The sequence below is a fragment of the Meriones unguiculatus genome, chromosome 15 (genome assembly GCF_030254825.1).
Source record: "Meriones unguiculatus strain TT.TT164.6M chromosome 15, Bangor_MerUng_6.1, whole genome shotgun sequence".
NCBI classification, from domain to species: Eukaryota; Metazoa; Chordata; class Mammalia; order Rodentia; family Muridae; genus Meriones; species Meriones unguiculatus.
Genome location: NC_083362.1, coordinates 73004915 through 73024541, shown reverse-complemented (window position 1 = coordinate 73024541; position 19627 = coordinate 73004915). Strand labels below are relative to the sequence as shown.

The 19627-nt window shown below is 48.1% G+C and overlaps 1 protein-coding gene across 2 annotated transcripts in view; it reads right to left on the bottom strand.

Moving 5' to 3' along the window:
• Positions 1-19627, bottom strand: part of Inpp5d (inositol polyphosphate-5-phosphatase D) — a 100717-nt gene that overhangs the window by 6675 nt on the left and 74415 nt on the right. For both annotated transcript variants that reach the window (XM_021644613.2, XM_021644615.2), the window contains exons 11-24: positions 19016-19118; positions 17449-17645; positions 16930-17047; positions 14841-14937; positions 14181-14319; positions 12951-13059; positions 12721-12809; positions 10526-10607; positions 7294-7383; positions 5784-5897; positions 4429-4511; positions 3467-3554; positions 2432-2581; positions 1323-1419 (exon numbers count right to left, since the gene is read on the bottom strand). In XM_021644613.2, the coding sequence (XP_021500288.1) occupies positions 1323-1419; positions 2432-2581; positions 3467-3554; positions 4429-4511; positions 5784-5897; positions 7294-7383; positions 10526-10607; positions 12721-12809; positions 12951-13059; positions 14181-14319; positions 14841-14937; positions 16930-17047; positions 17449-17645; positions 19016-19118 (1556 nt within the window). The remainder of the gene's footprint in view (positions 1-1322; positions 1420-2431; positions 2582-3466; positions 3555-4428; positions 4512-5783; positions 5898-7293; positions 7384-10525; positions 10608-12720; positions 12810-12950; positions 13060-14180; positions 14320-14840; positions 14938-16929; positions 17048-17448; positions 17646-19015; positions 19119-19627) is intronic.

The window sequence follows — 19627 nt, the reverse complement described above, 5'->3', positions numbered from 1 at the left end:
AGTCAATGTGGGACATGTTGGTTTTCACATTCTGTGTAAAATATCAAAACAGCAAGATGAGTGTGTGGTCGCAGAGGTAGAGGCTAGAGGTACTAAGGAGAGGAGTTGTATTAAAACTGGAGGAGACAGTCCAGAGCTAGGTGAGGCAACCCTTGTAGTTTCACTTCACACCTTGCTCCACACTGGGCTCCATCTCAGGAAGACTAGAAAGACCACATCAGGAAATAGAGAAAATAGAGGTGATTCTGGCATTAGGAAATGCTGCCCTTTAATAACATACACTGGAACATCCAGGTTGTTCTCAATTCAGTCTTTCCGGTTAGTCACTGTGCTGGTTAGGTTTTTGTTTGTTTGTTTTTTCTTGGGACAGGGTCTCATTACATAGCTCTGACTGATCTGGAACTCACTGTGAAAAACAGGCTGGCTTTGAACGCCCTCCTGAGTGCTGGAATTAAAGGGGTGTGCCACTACATCCCTCTGTGTTGGTTAGTTTTCTCTGTCCTCCAGACACAATCTAGAACCACCTGGGAAAAGTCTTACTGAGGAATTACCTAGATCAGTTTGGCCTGTGGGTATATCGATAGGGACTTGGCTTCATTGTTAATTCATGCAGGAAGACCCAGCCCACTGTGGACAGCACCATTCCCTAGGCTGGGCCTCTATGTAAGAGTGAAGAGTCAGCTGAGAGCAAGCAAGGGTGCATGTTTTTATTCTCTCTGCTCTTGACTGGCAATGTGATACTTTAAGTTCTTGCCTTGACTTCTCCACAACAATGGAATATAATGTGGGCTTGAAAGTCAAACCCTTTACTCCTATGTTGTTTTTGTAAAAATGAGGGTATTTGTCACAGCAACAGAAATGAAATTAGGAAGTTGCAGATGGAGGGGATGTCTGACCATTTATGTCCCTGGCCTTTCTGGACACACAAAAAGCATCTTTTGCCTTGGAATTGTTCTGCCATCTATAGCTCCTTCTACCTGGACTGCACATCCTTCCACTAGTTGGTGGTGAGTTTGTAGGTCACAGACTATACTGTATTTACGGTGGCTTCTTCCTGATACACAGTAGGTGCCCATTAAGGGCTGGTTGAGCTGAACTGTTCCAACATGGAAGAATCTCCAAGACTTTGTCACAGTCATATTGATCTCCCAGAGATGGCGATTCAAACCCAGGATGTGAAACTGAGGCCGGATAGTGGCTCCCTGGACCACAGCTTTCCTTCTCCTCGGACCTTGGCTTTCCTGTGCCCCACTTCAACCTCTCCCAGACTCTGGCTCACATAGTCCAGCTAGTTGTAGTAAATCTTAGAGAGTTTAATCTACCTGCCAGCAGGCTCCCACTGCCTCATGGGATCATGACTGGTGAGGTTCTTCAAGGACTTCATTCCACTGGACTCATCCCGCTCTGTCTTCACGAAGTCTGGAAGAGAAAGGTTGAGGAAAAAACATATGAGAGTCTGGTCACCACATGGGTTGGAAACAGCAAAGCAGTATCCATTTGCAGGCCAAAGCTGGACGGTAAATAGTGGCTACTGGGAGACATATTTCAAGCAAAAATTTCAGGGTTCAAAATACTTATGCTTGATGATTGATTAATGATGCCTGCCATGGGTCTGAAAGGAGAATGGATACTTAATGACACAGTTGTTATTTCATGAAGTATGTCTAGCTTGTTAACTCAGCAAGGGATAAAACAAACATTTCTCGTCAGAGTAGGGCAAAATGAACACCACCAAGGTTCCACATAAGATTACTTCACATCTAGACCTTATCTCTTTATAGAGGCCCCATAAACCAGCTTAGAGGGACCCCCAGCTTTACTTTTGCATCTGGCATGTGTTTGCTAGGTGATGACCCACTATCTCTTCAACCCACTGTCCTGCTGGGGCCCAGGGGATTCGCATGCGCAGAAGCAGAAGCTCGTGGTTCGCCAGGGCCCTCCCTGGCATGGGGAGCCCCACTCCCCCATGTTGTGAGTTTTGCTCTCGCTATTTCCATAACAGGCAAGCACCCACTGTGCCTACCAACTCCTGCTTGGTCCTGGGTGAGCCTTGGCTTAGCCACTTAAGTTTGTAACCTTCATTTGAGTCACCTAGTCTATCTATGCCTCAGTTTCTCCATCTGCCAAGTAGGGATAACCGTACTTAGCTTACAGGGCAGGTGTGAGAGATAAATGAGATGACTTGTTTTCTTCTCGTCAAAGACAACTTCTCACTGTATCACCCAGGTGAGCCTTGGGGTCACTATCCTCCTGCCTTGGCCTCCCAAGGACCAGGATTATAAAGTGCGCATCACCATGCTACCCCAGAGGTTTTCCAGGCATGCCCTGCTCTGAGGGCACAGATCACAGACACATGATAAACTGCCGAGAAAAAGCACATGCCTGTCACCGGCGCAGTGGCCTCCGGAAAGGCTGGAGGAGGCTGACCTACCGTAGAGCTTCTCCCTCATCTTGCCCTGGGAGGTTTGCAGCTTAATCTCCCCCCTGAAGTGGCCAGTCATCTCCCCATGGTGGGTGAGAGGTGTATAGATGGGAATCTGAGTCTCTGTGGTCTCCAGACGAAGGGCAATGCAGCCTTCACCTGGGGAGAGGAGAAACAACATCAACATGAAAACCTTGGCATGAGACAGGCATGGAATATGGTGGGAGATGTGGTTGTAGCACTGGGAGATGGTTCCTTGAAGCAATTGACCAGACAGGGATTACAGACAAACCCTTTTGATCAATGTGTTAGCAATTTGGGGCGAGCGTCTCAAGCCTCCCAGGAAAAAGAACTCTATTCAGATCGATGTGGGAAGAAAACTTAAACCCTAGAAGATCCGTCTGAGAAACAGTTAACTGCTAATCTGATGGCTATAGGGAAAGCTTACTTGCCAAGGTTTGAAACAGTACAAGAGGTAAACAAAACCAGACAAGTGGGTAAGAGCATTGGTCAGTGAAAACTTCTACACAAGGAAGAGTCTGAAGGGAGAAGGAGACAGACTGGAGAGCTGGCAGGGAGGGGCTGCTGATCCCCACCCAGGTCTGAGGAGCTGGCTGCGGACACGGACACGAGAGTGGCACCAGCGACACAGGCAGAATCAGGTTCCACTCATAACTCAGCTGGTGACTGTTTGTGCAAACTGGGTGAGTCACTTGACCTCTGTGGGCCTCAGTTTACCTCCTTACTCCTTGGGGAATAGAACCTGCCTCTTAAGGTCTTGTCAAATTTAATTACATAGCCCCCGCAGCTCACTCGGCAAGGCTAAGAGGCAGGTTATCGGTGGTTGCACCCAGCAGTCACAAGGAGCAGGGCTGGTAGCCCCTTAGAAAAGGCCCCCCAGGCAGTCGAGGGGCAGAGGAAGAGGCTGCATCATGGTATGTGGGCAGCGGCAAACAGGCTTGCTTGGAAGACAGAGTCACCGCTACCCTCACTTTGGAGGCTGAGGCTAACAGGCAGGTGAGGTGCCTAGCCTGGGAAGCTTACCGTAGGATTCGTCACTGTCAGAGGACTTAATGCTGATCAGGATGTGCTGGTCCAGTAAGTACTCAGGGTCAGAGATAATAGGCTTTAGCTGCAGAGGAGGCACAGGTGGGGTCAGGTAGGGACATGTGGCTGAGGTCACAAGACATAGAAAAATGAAGCTGAGGATGTTTTTTCAACCAAACAGGTCTTGGTTATCCATGCTCAAGAGAGCAGGTGGAGCCCATTGCTCAACCAAATGAGGAATAATTTTCCTCCCCATCCCCACCCCCATTTTCTAAACTGGGTTGAGCTTCCAGGTCCCTTGTCTATTGCTGCTCCTTTCCCTTCCCTTATTTGCAAATTCCAGAGGTCAAGGGAAGGACCAGCAGCCAGGTCTGGAGTGAGACCTGCACTACCATCCTTCCCCTCTCGCCCCTCCGAGGTTTGCAGCTGCAATAATGGAGGCGCCATAGGCTGCTCCCTATCTGGGGAAGTGTGTCTCCTTGCCGAAGACCCTCAGTTGGGCTGAAAGTATTCTGTCATTTGTTTGAGGTGTGACTTGGTGAACGACAGACTCCTGAATGCCAGCACTGCCCCCAGCTTCCTTCTGCTAAAACTTATTCAGTGATATCAGGGACATATCAATGGTAGAGTGCTTTGCTAGCACATGCGAAGGCTCCAGTTCAATCACAAACGCCGCAAGCATGAAGCAGGTAATAAGAACTGAAGGGGACTGGGCATAGTAGGGGCTGAAAACCACTTAGGAATATTGAGGTAGCACTTATCCATGATGGAAAGCACATCTTAAGTCACTTGACAGCGAAGTCTAAGTTGGCCTCTTTGGCCTTGGTCTGGGATGGCTACAGTCTGGGCAAAACTGCCGTAGCTGCACACCGGCTGCGCTGCTGCGGCTGCGCACTGGCCTGCACTGGCCTGCTCTGCTGCAGCCCTCTGTCCTAGGCACAGAGGGCTTCCTGTATTACCTTGGGCAGAGTCTCTCCAAACCGCACTACCAGCTCTCCTTCACTTCCCTCTTCATTTTCTCCTTCCTGACTCTTGACAAAACCTGTTAGAGAATGAGAAGCTGGGTTTGCAGACCACAGAGCAAGAAATGGGCAGAAAAGACTCCGAGGGTTGTCTTCCTCAGACCACGGAGGACTGCCTCTCTCTTCTGAAGACACTGGGGCCTCCGTACCATTTAGGAGTCAGGCTTTCTGGGGATTCTGTTTTTGTTCGAGGGATGGTCATTTGCCAACACAGTCTAATTATTTTTAGGAAAATCAAAGAGTTTCCCCCCTCCTTTTTGACTCTTCTTTGCAATATACCAGGCAACAAAGAAGTCATCACACCGCAGGCAGGAAGATTGGGAAGCATGACAGCTCGTCCCACGACACTCAAGATAGAAGCCTTTTGAAATTCTAATTTAAGCCTCCTAATATGCTGTTTCCATAGAAATCTATGCAAATGTCTCGATAGTTTGTTAAAAACCGCTCGCACAAAGCCCCTCATCCCCGTTGGAACTGTTTTGACCCTGGCTGCTGAGCGGGGGCTTTGGGGTGTTGTGGTGAAGCTGGCATATCCCCAGGAAGGGTGGAACGGGTTGAAGGTGCAGAAAGGCATGGGGCGGGGGCAGAATCCTTGCTGGCAATACCCCTAGGCTCTAGAAGCAAGGAGTCCATGCCTCTGTTTGCAGAGTTGGCTCTTCCCCCATCACTCTTCAAACCATCCCAGGGAGAACTAGAAAGCGTGTAGTTCTCTGGCACGGGATCTCAGGCAATATGCCTGGAGATGTTCAATAGAAAGGATCCTTCATAAGCTCAACATTGCCACCTGAAACAAAGCTATCCATCCCTACCTTGTTTCCAGCCACAGTGAGCCCCGTAATGAAGGTGCCACACTATGGAAACGGGAAGGGGTGTTGGGTGGGGTTCATGGCAACAGCTATCAGGCCATAGCAGCTGTGTAGGCCCTGCCTTATCTTCAGGGTTCTGGAGCTTTGCCCAGGGCTCTCACTGAGTGAGAACCCAGCTTGTTGGAAACTCAAGTGGGTAAGAGTCTGCCTAGAGAGTGTTAAGAGAGAAACCAGAGAACAGAGGGGTCAGTATGCCAGTGGCTGTCCCTATCTCCAGGGCTGGGGCCGTAGAAGAGCAGACCACAGGGGTGTGGAAGGGGCCTCAATAGCCACTGGGTACCCACGTATAGCCTACTGTCTGAACCCACTGAGGTCCACCCATGATCTCATCAGAGAGAGAAAGGAAATTGGGTGAGGGGGTCAGTCATTAATGAAAAGATATTTTTATGAAAGAATCACCCCAAGGGTAGTTCACAAGCCACTTACTCTCTAAGCAGCTTGAGTGGAATTCCAAGTAGAACTTAGTCTGAGACTTGGTCTTTAACGTGGCGTAGCATGCAAGGAACTCAATCTGCCCTTGGCTGTCCACAGTGCCAGGACCTAGAACAGGGGAAACCAGGGATTACTTTGCACATTGTGTTTGGAGGTGGAGGTGCCTCTAGCTTCTCAGGTTTCTTTCCTCTGTGTTCAACCATTATGCTGGGCTCCCTCTCAGGGCCCAAGGATGAGGAATGGCCAGGTAGAAGGAGAGATTTTCCTTAAAGTAAAACTTCATGACTCACCTCTCAAGCTCAGCATCCCTGATCCTGGCCACAGCCTCTCTGATCGGTCACAGGCTGGCCATGTAGGACACAGAGCAGAAAGTAAAAACAGCAGGAACCCTGGATCTGATCTCAGTTTTGCCAACAAATCTGGATGGTCTCAGGCAACACCCTCAGCCTGACTTTGTAGTCTAATTAAATAATAGTCTAATTAAATAATCATTATATTTAATACTAATTAGGTCTCTCTCTCCCTCCTCTTTTGCTAGGTAGTCTGGGCTTACCTGGAACTCCTGAACTACTCCTTCCTTCCTTCCATCCTTCCTTCCTTCCATCCTTCCATCCTTCCTTCCTTCCTTCACACCAGACTCAAGAGATGTTTGACCCAACAGTAGGAAGAAGGGCATCCAAGAAAGACAGTGGTCTAGCTTCATCTATGTCCCTCAGTGTAAGGGCACAGAGTAAGGCAATTGCTCTGTCTGTATTTGGGTTCCCCACACTCAGCATCCCTAAACCAGTTAAGTTATCTGCTGCACAGAAGTAAGGAGTGGGCAGTATAGATGACAACATGACTTCCTGGTCACCTAAGACAGGACTGCAAGTGACTTGTTAACGGCCACACCCAGTCCTGCTGTGGCAGGGGTAGCCCTGCAACCAGGGCTGGGCTGGGCAGTTTGAAAACATAAGCTGGGCCTCCAAGCATGAGTTCATTCTAGTTTCCTAGGACTCACTCATCCGCATCCCACCTTCTCAACCTACTCCATCTCAACCTCACCATCTCAACCTACTGTGCCCCCATACTAACACTGGATTAATATTTTCTTTAATTAGAGTTAGCTTTTTTTTTTTAACCTAGATGGAATTAAATAAAATATGCCACAGTTGCTGGAAACTTGAAGTACTTGCTTACTTATCCAGAAGAGACATATTTAAAACACACTAACGTGCGTTTACCGTGAATAAATGTTCATCCATGTCTTCCCAGCCCAGACCTTGGTAAATACTGATTTATGATATCCCCCCCCTTAACTATACCAAAATGAGTTTCCAAAGAAGGTACTCTGGATTTGGCTTGGGCATGAAGAGATCAGGTTGGCAGAGTGTGGGGCCATGGGAAGAAAAGCATGAGCCTATATCTAATGTGTACGGTTGGTAGTTACACCAGAAGATAAATAAATGCTCTAGCCTCTTGTTCTTGAGGAAGACAAGAAAAGCTGATGCTGCCCACTGCTTACCATTCTTGGAGACAAACTGTGATGTGACTCCCGCTTCAAACGTGGCAAAGACAGGGCTGTGGTCACTCGTCATGATGTCAGTGGTACTGCCTGCAGGGGAGGGAAGGCACCTCTAAGCAGGGGTGAAGAAGACCAGCATGGATGGCAAACCACAGCAGGGGCAAGCTGGGACCTAAATCAGGGACTCTGAGTCTGGGAAGCAATGGCGCCTGAATGTGCCTCCTGGGTCTCTTGCTGACAGCCAGCCAAACAGCAGAAATGGGCTGTCCAAATTCAGTCCAGCCAAGAGTAATGTGAGCAGAGGACTCAGTATTTTCAGAACTGTTATTTGTTACTCAGCAATAGATAGCTCATGTACCTGATTATGTTAACAGCTGGAAGAAAATCTGGGCTCCCAGGACCCCCTTTTCCTGCATTCTAGACATTCACAGTCTCTTTTCTTTCCCCAACTTCTTGGCCTCCCCTACCTCTAGCTCCTTAAACCCTTCTACCATGTCCTCTGACACTAGAAAGACTTCAGCCTTCCATGGAAGATGCAAAGCCTCACACGTGAGGTTGGTTTTCCTCTTTGCCTCTCACATACTGGGTAACATGTGGACATATCATTTCCTCAATCCTAGTTGCCACTTCCAGACCCATCTTCCTTCCCTTTCCTAAAACCTGCACTATTGGGCGGTCCTGAAGGCCAAGGCTAGGGTCTAAAGAGGAAGTCAGTTCTATGAGCCTCTACCATCATTTGGCCCTGTGCAGAGGAGGTTGACACATGGAGATAGCTGGAGAGGTCTTCCGAGACAGAAATTGAGTACCCGAAGGGCTTCAGGATTTGGGGTGTAGGTATCCATATGATTGACTCTGTGTACTGCTGGCAAGAGGGTCACAGGGCTGGAGAGCTCAGGTGTGGGTGGGGGCAGACAAACAGGAAACACTCCAGGTGTTTGCGTAAAGGATGGGAATATGGGTACTTTCTGGTGTTTTTGTTCATTTTGTTTGGCTGGTTTGAGCTGTATCAGGGATGGAAGCCAGGTCCTTATGCATGACAGGAAAACACTCTACCCCTGACCTCTGTGAAGCTCCTGTCCCACTTTCACGTTCTAATGGTAGAACAGTGTCTTTGCTGAAGCTGTGAATGCAAGCGATGATGCTGTGCCACATAGCAAAAGGTGTGGTATGAAGGGCAGGTCACTTCCAGGAGACAGAACTCAAGAGCAGGGGCCGGGGGCAGTGGGGCTGTGATACCTGTGCTAAACTCCCAGGGCAACAGCCAATGTGTACAAATGAAGGGAACGGAAGCCACCTTCATCCGTGGGATCAGACTTAAGTGGTCTCCAGAGAGGACGGTACCTCTCTTTTAGTCAGTGGCAAAAGTCCCTCAACCTATTTCCTTACTCTGAGGGGTGGGTAGAGATGAGGGCTCAGCTGGCTAGTATGGGTCCTGAACTGCCTATCAGAGGTCTCTGGCTTGTGAATGGCTCTGCTCATTTGTGGTAGGATGAGGGTTGAGGGCCATTGCCTAGAGCTTTGTGACTTGTTTTTAAGATTTCTTTTCATTTTTAAAAGTGTGTGTGTGTGTGTGTGTGTGTGTGTGTGTGTGTATGTGTGTCTGTGTGTCTGTGTGTGTACAGGTGCCCCAGGTAGTCGTGAGCCACTCAGTAAAGGTACTGGGAACCAAACTCAAGTCCTCTGGAAGATCAGCAAGTGCTCTTAACTGCTGGGCCATATCTCCAGCTGGGCTCACGGTGTGTTCTTAGGCTTCCCCAAATACTTTTATCTGACTCAAATTCAAGATAGTTCTTTTAAAAGGAATTGTACCCGGAGATTCTATTTATGATACTAGAGGAGAAATATTCAACAGTCTTACCCATCTGTGACCCCTTCAAGCCACAGTTACAACTGACCTGGCAAGATATGCCCACTGTTGCAATGGTGTAACAATGGAGTAACCAATGCCTTGAGGCCACCTCATAAGATATAATTCAATGTCACAGGTTTGGGCCCCAAACCTGTGATTGGCCAGGCCACAGGCGTTAGGGGAGAACCCAGTACTGTTATTCTGCTATAGTAACATAGTATTATAGTGTCCTTAAAGTGATTATCTTTATACCCATAGATTAGTACATATCTTAGCCCTCACCAGAGAAGCTCCTCTTTGTTGTAGATGGCGATTAGAGGCCCACAACCAGTCAACACGCAGAGGAAAAGATTATAGAGTGCTCAGTCCTAAATGGGACATGTATCTCATGGTCACTCCCTCCAGGGCTCAGGGAGCATTGCAGAAGGGCGGGGGAGACTGTAAGAGGCAGGGATAGTGGACATATGCAGTGAAGCATTTGTTAAATATGAAAGCAAACCCAGACGGCCATGACTGCATGTATAAGATCAAGCCAACCAAAATCCCAGCATGGACGGCTAGTGGCTCATGAAGTCCCACCCCTAGCTGAGGAGCCGCTGGCAACTGATGGCTTCTCGGGGAGCTACAACATGTTTTCTTCGGGGATCTGGTTCCCAAAAGGCTACGCTATGCATGCTCCAATAGGTGCTCCTATCCCCACCCGCATACCGACAGCACTGAGTGGACTGAGCGGGGTTTTGTTTTTAAAGAAAGAGTTCAAGATATTGGAGAGTAGAACACTGGGAGGGATAGGGGAGGAAACGGAGGTGAGAAGGTGGAGAATATACATGACTGTATGAAATTCTCAATTAAGAGAAAAAAGGAAGAGAAAAAAGAAAAGAAAAAAGCTGCTGTTAAAAGTGCTTTTATAGGGAGGGTGGGATCAGGAGGGGAGGAGGGAGGGGGTTATGGAGGGATACAAAATGAATAAAGTGTAATTAATAAGAGTTAAATAAAAAATTAAAAAAAAAGTGCTTTTGTAAGGTCGGGTGGTGGCGGTGCACACTTTTAACCCCAGCATTCAGGAGGCAGAGGCAGACAAATATCTGAGTTCAAGGTCAGCCTGGTCTATAGAACTAGTTCTAGGACAGCCAGGGCTCACAGAGAAACCCTGTCTTGAAAAACAATACAGCAACAGGAAGTCTCTCTGAGCAGGGCTATTTATTGCATTGCAGTCCAAGGGGGATAAGGATGCATAACTCTTTTGGGACACTTGGGTAGGACTCCATGGCTGGGGGAGGGGGTGTGTCTCTCATTTTACACACAAGCAAACTGAAGCCCCTTGGCTTGCCATTGTCCTCAGAACTCAAAACCCAGTCTGCCTTTCCCCAGTGCTCCACTCACCGTAGGACTGACAAACCACATGCACCAGGGGGTAAGACTTCCAGAGGACTCGGTCACACCAGGATGGCAGGTTGTACTTCATCTGCAACACAACATCACAGTTTTATAGCATGCGTTATTAGTAAAAGCAAAACCACAAATATTACCTGGGGATATCAGCCATCGGCACATTCATCTGTTCTTGGCTCTTTACGGAATTTCCCCTCTGGTAGCTTTAAACTGTCTAAAATATATTTTATTTACTTTATGGGTACGGATGTTTTGCCTGTATGTATGCATGTGTACCAAACGTGTGCAGTGCCCACAGAGGCCAGAAGAGGGTGTTGGATCTCCTGGGATTGGAGTTAACAGTTGGCTTGCTTCACTTAAGCTTCAAACTTTTCAACTCTTAAAATTCTGCTTGGGGCTCCACCCTTTCAGATGTTAATTCACCTTGCACCTGGCCCCCCTCTTTCTTCCTGCTAGAATGCACCCTTTCACTCCATTTTCCCCTTCCATTTCATTGTCTCTTGCCTCCAGGTCCATACAGTGCCTAGGTCTCACCCAGAGAGAGCTTTGAGCCTTCCCTCTGCCTCCCTAGCTTCATCAACTCTCAGTGCCCATCTTCTGGTATTGCTTATCCTTGGGCCTGTCTTGAGCTAATAGCCCTGGGATGGACCCCATGAAAAGCGACCAGTATCAGACTTGCTCTCTCTAGTGGCTCCTCCAACTTGAAATGTGTCACGCCCTCTCCCTTTACACCTCCCAGTCCAAACTCTTGCTGCCCTTCTGGGCACCTCCGCTGACATTCTTTTGGCCCAGTGCTTGTCTCTTCCTCTGCCTGTTCCTTGTGGCATTATGTTTTGTTGGAGTAGTCAGTCTTCTCTCTCCTCCTACAAACAGCCTGGGGCCAATGTTTGTTCAGTTCTGACCTCTCCTCCCCCAGCCCATTCCTGGCCATCAGTAACTCTTTGAATAAATTAGTATTTTATTGCATCTTTCCCCAAACACTGTTCCTTTCCTTTAATATTATAAACAGCTATTCTATGATCAGTTCAGTTTGGCCTGAGGCTTTACCTATGGAGAACTATAATGTTCTAAAACTCTTACAGATGCAGCTAAGTCCTGTAGCAAAGAAAGCAGCTTTGCTGGTGATGTTTTGGAGTCTAGCCATTGTAGTCCAGGCTGGCCTTGAACCTATGATTCTCCCACTTAAGCCTCCCAGGTGTTGGGATTACAAGCATTCACCACCATTTACAGATGCATGGAAACCTGTTTAAATTTTTTTTGGTGGGGGGAGCTTTGTTTGTTTTGGTCTTTTAAAATCAGCCTTATAGGGCTGTAGGGGGCGCTCAGTGGTTAAGCTCTGGCTGTTCTTACAGAAGGCTCTGGGTTTAGTTACCAGCACCTACATGGCGCTCATAACCATCTGTTCCAGGGGATGTGACACCCTCTTCTGGCTTCTGTGGGTACTGCATGCATGCGATACACAGCTGTTCATGGAGGCAAAAACACCCACACACATAAAATAAATACACAAATCTTTAATATCAGCCTTAGAAGTAGCCAGTCATAGTGGTGCATGCCTTTAATCCCAGAACTTGGAAGGCAGAGGCATGTGGATCTCTGTGGGTCTGAGACCAGCCTGGTCTGCATAGTGAGTTCCAGGGCAGCCAGTGCTAAATAGTAAGACCCTGTCTCAAACAGAACAACCAAAATTAATATATAGTTAAGAAATAATGCTTTAAAATTCTCTCAGCATCTTAGAATAGGGGCATTATTAATTCACCTTTTTAAAATTGGTGGCAGTTTTAGCACCAAGATTGGAGTCAGTATGAAAGTCTCTCTCTCTCTCTCTCTCTCTCTCTCTCTCTCTCTCTCTCTCTCTCCTCTAGCCCAGACTGGCCTCAAACTCACTCAATCTTGAACTCCTCATCCTCCTGCTTCCTGCTTTCATCTCCTGAGTATTGGGATTAGAGATGCATGCTACCCTGCCTGTCTTCACGCTGGAGATGGAATCCAGTGCTCTGTGCACACTACACAAGCATTCTATTGACCGAGTTATCTCCCCAGTCCCCGCATGTGCATTCTAATTTTTGTTTTTGTTGTTGCCTCGTGATAGGGGATGCTTCCTATTTTCTAGGAACCACCATGGAATGGTGAGTTGGGCAAAGGTGGCAGGTCAGGGCAGGAGAGCTGCTGCTAAGGAGACTCACCCCTGTTGCTTTCTGCTTTGTGTAGGCGTACTTGTCGCGGGTCAGTCTTTCGAATCGGTAGGTGGGGGCGAAGGTGATCTCCTCCTCCTCTGAAACAGACACACAGCCCTCAGTTTGGTTTCCTTAACACCTCTAGCTCCTTCCTCTGCAGACCTAGTGCTTCCCCTGGTCAGTTCATTCAGGCAGGGAGAAGATGGTGGGAAAGGATGCAAAGAAGAGTGTGCCCTCACCAAAGTGCAGGAAGACCTTCTGTTCCTTCCTCTCCAGGAGCAGTTGGTCATGGGCCAGCAGATCCGAATACTGCTGCTGCTTAATCTTCTGGATGATGGCCTCTGCCTCCTAGGATGAAGACATGCCCTATCAGATCCTGTTCCGCACTACGCTTCCCACTGACCATGCCAGGGCCCTGGTCCCAGCAGTCTAGGTTGCTATTTCCCAGCACTCAGTCACTTCATATGAATAAGGAAGGCTGGGAAGGGCTGTGTCATCACCTTAACTAGGTCTAGGCCCAAATTTGCATGTGGATCTGTTGTTTTGGCACACTGGCTTTTAGACACCATTGTTGGTAATACTTCATGAGACGGGGATGCTCTTCCCAGGAGGGTCAGGGTGTGAACTCTTCTCCAGCCCCTGCACGCCTGCTCATTCCCAGGGAGGAAAGATGTCACCCTCCCTAGTGAGGAAGCTATGGTAGGCTGGCTGCAGATTTTCACAGTCTACAGAGCTGTAATGGTGGCTGGAGACCCAGGGGTAGCTGAGGGACCATAGGGTCATATGGAGAAATACTTGAGATAAAGGGACACCTGAGGTTCAGCATCAACTATGAGTGATGTGCAATCCCTCCCAGCAGTTTTCCTAACCTCTCTGTGTGCTCATAAAACAGGGTCAGCTTCTGCTGCTTTGTCCCTCACAGGACTGGAGCATGGGGATGCATTAAGGTCCCTCACTGTGAGTGAAATAGACTGCTAACTCTGATTTCTGGACAGAAGGACACTCACTGTTTCACCCCATGCCATCTCCTGTCTCAACTTTTATGAGTGTGAAAAAATAACTGTGTGGGTTCTAGACTCATCCCATGGTCACATCTATTGATCCCCTTCATGTAGGCAGGCAAGCAATGCCTCAGATTCACTACTGATTCCATTATTTATTGAGATAAGTCAGCTGGTCCCCTAAGATGCCTGTGCTTCCTGACCAAGCCCAGCTGTTGCTGGCTGGCTGGCAGGCTGCAGAAACGGTGACAGAGAGGAGGGGTGCCAATAGAAGCCCTGGGACAAAGAAGACACAAGCAGAAGGGAACTATAAAGAAAGGCAGAGGCTCTGTGACAGCAGCTGCATTGAGTTTTGGAGAGGAGCTGCTGCCTTAGGCTGGTTCCGAGTGTCTCTTTGATCTTCTGTCCACAGCTGACATCTGGGAGCCTCTGTCCCCCACAGCTCTACCCAAGGTGGAGACTCCTTACCCAGGTGGGCAGCTCCACGCGGTAGTTGAGATCCCCGAGCCAGAAGAGGTGGGTAAAACGGTGCGTGATGTTAAACGGGCTCAGCTTCTTGTCTCCCAGGGCCAGGAACCGCAGGATGTTCATATAGTTTTGATTTCGCCTAATTCAGAGAAGCAAGGGCCATATGCTAGCGAGTCTAGCACGGGGCACTGTCCTCACTCTGCCATGGCAGAAAGTCAGAGGACAGGTGGGGGACAGAAACTTAGACTGCAGTCCTGTCAGTGGGCACCTGAGTGTGCCTGGGAGACCCAACTGGGACCACAGAGTCTAAGTCCTGAGCAGGAATCTACCCATCAGGAAATAGGATCAGTAAATGTACTAGATGGCTCTGGTCATGACAAGGCCACCTGCAGACAAAATGGACTTTGAGCTATAGGATGTGTCTGAGGAGTATTTTCCTTTAGAGATGGACCAGGCTTAACGGTTCTATTAGGCTAAGGACATAAATGTCTTCTGTCCTCCAGACAAGAGTCACATATACCTGAGGTCTCTGCTTTGCTACTGTGTCTTTGCTTAGCCAACAGAGGTCCAGAGGTCTGCAGCTAAGGTGGGGTAAGCCCTCAAGATGTGTGGAGGGCTAGGGCTAGCCAGATGTTAGTAACTGGCTAGTAAATCCATTACCTGAGTTTTTTTTCACTTCCAGAAGTCAAGTGGCTGTTGACAAACCCCAAGGAGGTTCCATTGAACATGAAGGACACCCCCACAGCTCCCTTATTTCCTAAGGGAGGAAGAAAGAGAAGAAGCAGAATGTTAACCAGGCAGTCTTCTTGTCAAGGGGTTGGAATCTGAGTGGAGGTAAAGGGCACTGAGGCTGTCAAAGAGTAAGAGAAGCCGGCCTGGGAAAGAGGGGAACGTGGACGGGCAGTGGGGGCGGGGCATGCCTGTGACTGGCAGATGACTGCTGCCTCGTGATTTTCTAATTAGGACAGAGGAAGGAGGGTGCTGTTATCTATTTCCAGGTATGAGGATGTTGGGGGCCACTGCACTGAATAGATAGGGACAGGGAAAGAGCAGCCTGGAGCCTTGGAATTCGGGAGGTAACCCCCATCTCCCAGCTGAGTAAACTGACTATCCACTTAGGATCCACTCCCGTGGGACCAAAAACCTTCAGCCACACGCACAAGTGCACACACACGCGTACACACCCACACTTTGCTGATGTTTTCATTTATTCTACATTAGTTTTTCTTAAAGTATGTTCCACAGGCCAGCAGAATAGCCCCAGATGGCTGAACCAGAGATTCTAGGGCTTAGAAATAGGTGATTAACACCCCTGGAAGGAAGGGGTTAGTAGGCAGAGTCCTACCACCAACCAAAACAACGTTATATATATTATATATATATACACACACAAATATACAAATATATAAATATATATAAGTATATATATATTATATGTAAATATATATATATATACCGGTGGGGGAAGATTACCTGTTTAATTTTCTTTTGTTGCTAGGGACCTAACCCAGGGCCTCGCATATACTAGGCAAGCACTCTACCACAGGGTTCTGTAGGGAGGATCAGGATCTAGGGCCAGGGCTAGAGCAAGGCCTGGTTGAAAACATGCAATTGTAATTTTTAGTGAGGCATTTGAACAAATTCTGTTCAGGGACCAGTGAGAGAGGCAGGATGCCCGAGGAGGGAAGAATCCAGCAGGAGAGTTCTGTAGGAGATGGAGCTCAGGCTAACCCATACTGCTATTGCAGCAGGCAAGAAAGGATGAGACTAGACATAGGAAGTCAGGGTTTTGTCAGCAGAAAAGCACAAGAGCAATCGTGTGTCTTTTTTTTTTTTCCTGGACCCTGTTCTGTCCCCAAAGTGAAAGCCCAGAAACTGCTGCCTGGTTGTTAGTCCATTCATGTACAGTCCACTGTTTGTGCTCACACACATATAGTGGGACACTCCCATCCACACAGCCACACATTCAGAGACACAGACTCTTACAGGCTCACATAAAAGACACAGACACATATATACCCACAAGCCCAAATATCTAGATACACGGGTGTGCTCCCATGAACTCACACACACATGCGTATTTACATAAACACAGATGAGCCCAATGCCACCTTGCCCACCTTACCGCTCACACACATACTCACATACTAACACGCAGACTTGCCCAACTGCAGAGGCCACATTTGCAGCTATGGACCCTGCTCGCCCACATATGCATCCTGTCTACTCTCATCTCCGTTTTCTGAGCCCATCTAGTCAGCACTGTCCAGTTCCCGCTTCCTATAGGATGCTTGGGGCTCTCTTGGGCCAACAGCCTATAGACTATGCCCCAACCTGATCACAGCCACCTCATTCATCACTTCTGTTGGCTGTGGCAACTTTCAGGTGACAGTAGCAGACAGTTGCCTGTGGCCCATAAAGCCTGAAAAAGTCACGGTCTCCAGTAGAAGTTTGCCAACTCCTATTCTAGGTTCTTACTACTCAAAGTGGGGCCCCTGGGCTGGCTGGCACTAATGTCACCTGAAAGCTTGTCAGAATAGCGCCTTGGAAATCACCTGAGGCTTACTGAGACAGAAGCCACATTTTAGCCAGCTCTCCGGGGCTGACATAGACCCTGGATGAATTTTTGCAGGGGAAACCATCTGGATTTGCTAAGGAACTTAGGGATCTCAGGGTTTAATCTGGGGACACTGTCAAGAGAAGGACGAGGCAGAGCATGCGTAGGCATGAGGCTCCCCTCCATGCTCACCTAAGGTGTTGGCGATTCCTGTCTTCACATTGTCGGTGTAGACATGGCTGATCCGATTCTCATGCTCTGGCTTGGCAAGCACCACTATGCGAATGTTCCAGAGTGTGTGGATGGCGACCTGGTGGTGGTGGCGGTGGGAGATGACGTTGCAACACCAGGCTGAGGTGCAGTGTTGGAACCCTGAGCATCCCAAAGGGATTTCACCTCAGCTCTCACCCTGGGAGTAAGACGCCCTGCCTGTAATCCCTAGCTTTCGGGGGAACATTTAACGATGCCTAGAGATGAGAGAAAGCACTTCAGAGAAGAGACCTGCTTCCAGGAAGTAAACATTAGCCTTTGGAGCAGGAGTGGGGAAGATGGAGGACCCAGGGCGCCATCAGCTTCTGAGGACAGCACCTGGGTATCTCTGGCTCTCAAAGTAGGGGACCACTGAGCTCCCATATAGGAGGATCCTATCTGGCTTTTGAGATGCTTGGAGGAACATCCTGTGTCCCACCCTGAGTCTGGCCAGCTGCTCACTGTTTTAAACGTCATGCTGGTGACTTCTTGCAGGGAGTGCCTGAGTATCTCCAGCCACTCCTTCTCTCCCAGTGGGTCCTCCTGGGTGCCAATCACGTAGATGTCATGGGGGATGTAGTCAGCAGAGTCGTCCCGTGTCTTTCCCTGCCCCTTGGAGAGAAACCAGGACGTGATCTTCTTGGGAGGGGGTGCGTTACCTTCAACAGCAAAACCCAACACCAAGTGAGTCAAAGGCATGTCAGGTCAAGGACATCAGGGGGTTCAAAATAGGGGAGGAGAAGGAGCACATCGTTACAAAAAAATCACGGAGGCAAATGCCCTAGATGAAGCACACTGCAGATATCACCTTTCCTGTCAACCGTGGTCAGAGCTCAGTGAGATCTCGTAAAGATAACATTATATTTTCAAAGACTGGAAACACTGGGGGGTCCTTTAGGAGCCCTGATCTAACTGAACAGGTTGCCAAACATGTCCTAAGCTCTAGGGTGGCAGTAAGTCCCTGAGGAGTTTACAATTCCAGCGGTAAGTGACATGTCCAGGATGGAGGCTTCTGTCCTATTGCCAGGAAACCCAAAGGCTTTCTGGGCAGCCCGGCCCTGCACAGTGGGATGAGCCTACCATGTCCAAGCAATAGAACTCTTTACAGACAGTCAAGAAGACTAGAAAGGTCCTCGTGCCACATGCATGAACCCCTGGGGGTGCGAGCCCAAGGAGTTAATAGTAGACTAAGATATCCATTACATTTGAATTTCTGATGGATGGATGGATGGGTGATTCGTAGACTAAGTATGCCCTATGCAATGGCTATTTGACTGAGATTCAGATTTAGCTGTACATCTCCTAACTATTAATTCTGTCTCGATATTTACACCAAAACATTATTCAGTAAAACTGACAATTAGTATAATGTATATATTTAGTATAATATGTGACAATATATTGTTTATGAAACATATCTCATATAATATTGTACATACATAAATACTTAGTATATATATTTATTAGCCCAATATATTTTTGTACCTTAGCTTTTATTTCTAGCTGAGTACTTATGCCAAATAATTATTTAAATATTTCATGTGTATTTAGCATGTAGAATATATTAGCATATGATTAGCATATTTATTGTTGTTGTTTACTTCTAGCTGTACATTTGTGCTAAAAACTTACATATTATTTACATGAAACTTAAACTTAAAACTGTTCATCTAGTCACCCATCCACCTACCCATCTATTCATCCACTGATCTATTACTCCCCTCATCACCTCCCTAGAGAAACCAGGGCCAGACTTCTTTCTTCCAGCCTGAGCTCCCTGGTAATCTCAGGGGTAATCTCCTACTGCTATTCTCGGGGTGCACTAATCCTAAGGCCTATTTTTCCTGTTCACCATCATCATCCCCATCAGACAAAGGTAGACTTCTCTAGAAGAGAGGCTGTATAGATGGCATGGAGACCAGGACTACGTGAGAGAGTTGGAGGTGCCCCCTTGTGCCATTTGCAGATGCGGAGGCAGGAAGGCAGAAGGCAGCAGAGCAGGTAGGAGGGAGGGGGCACAGGGACCCACCCATGTTCCAGGTGCCAATAAAGATGGTGATCATGTCAGGCTCCGGCTGCTCCGAATGCTTGTTCTTCATCTGCTGCAGGAGTTGGCAGAAGCCTTCTCTTTTCTGGAGGAGGAAGGGAAGACACACTGAGGAAGGCCTCCATCTCCCTGCACACGGGCCTCTACAAAAGATGTAGTCAGCAAAAAATATCAAGGGGGCAACATGCGCACACACACACACACACACACACACCCACCATAAATGTGAAGGGCAGCCACCTGGAGAGATGCATTCAAAGCCAAGAGCATGTGGCTTCTTGGGCCCAGCCATTGCACTGCAAGGGTGTGATTTAAAAAATAACTATATTGTACACCATCCCTAAACTAGAACTCCATAGAGTCTTAAAGCTATGGTACTTTATCCACAGAGAGATGGTCACAATACAACATTGTCATAAAAAGCTATTTGGCAAAATGGTGTGAGTGCCAACACTGTAGTTTCATCTTAAAAAGAAAATGCATGAGGCCTGGGCAATCCTGCCTTTAATCCCAGCACTTGGGAGGCTGAGGTAGGAGGACTACCATGAGTTCAAGGCTGGCCTGTGCTATATAGTGAGCACCATGAGTTCAAGG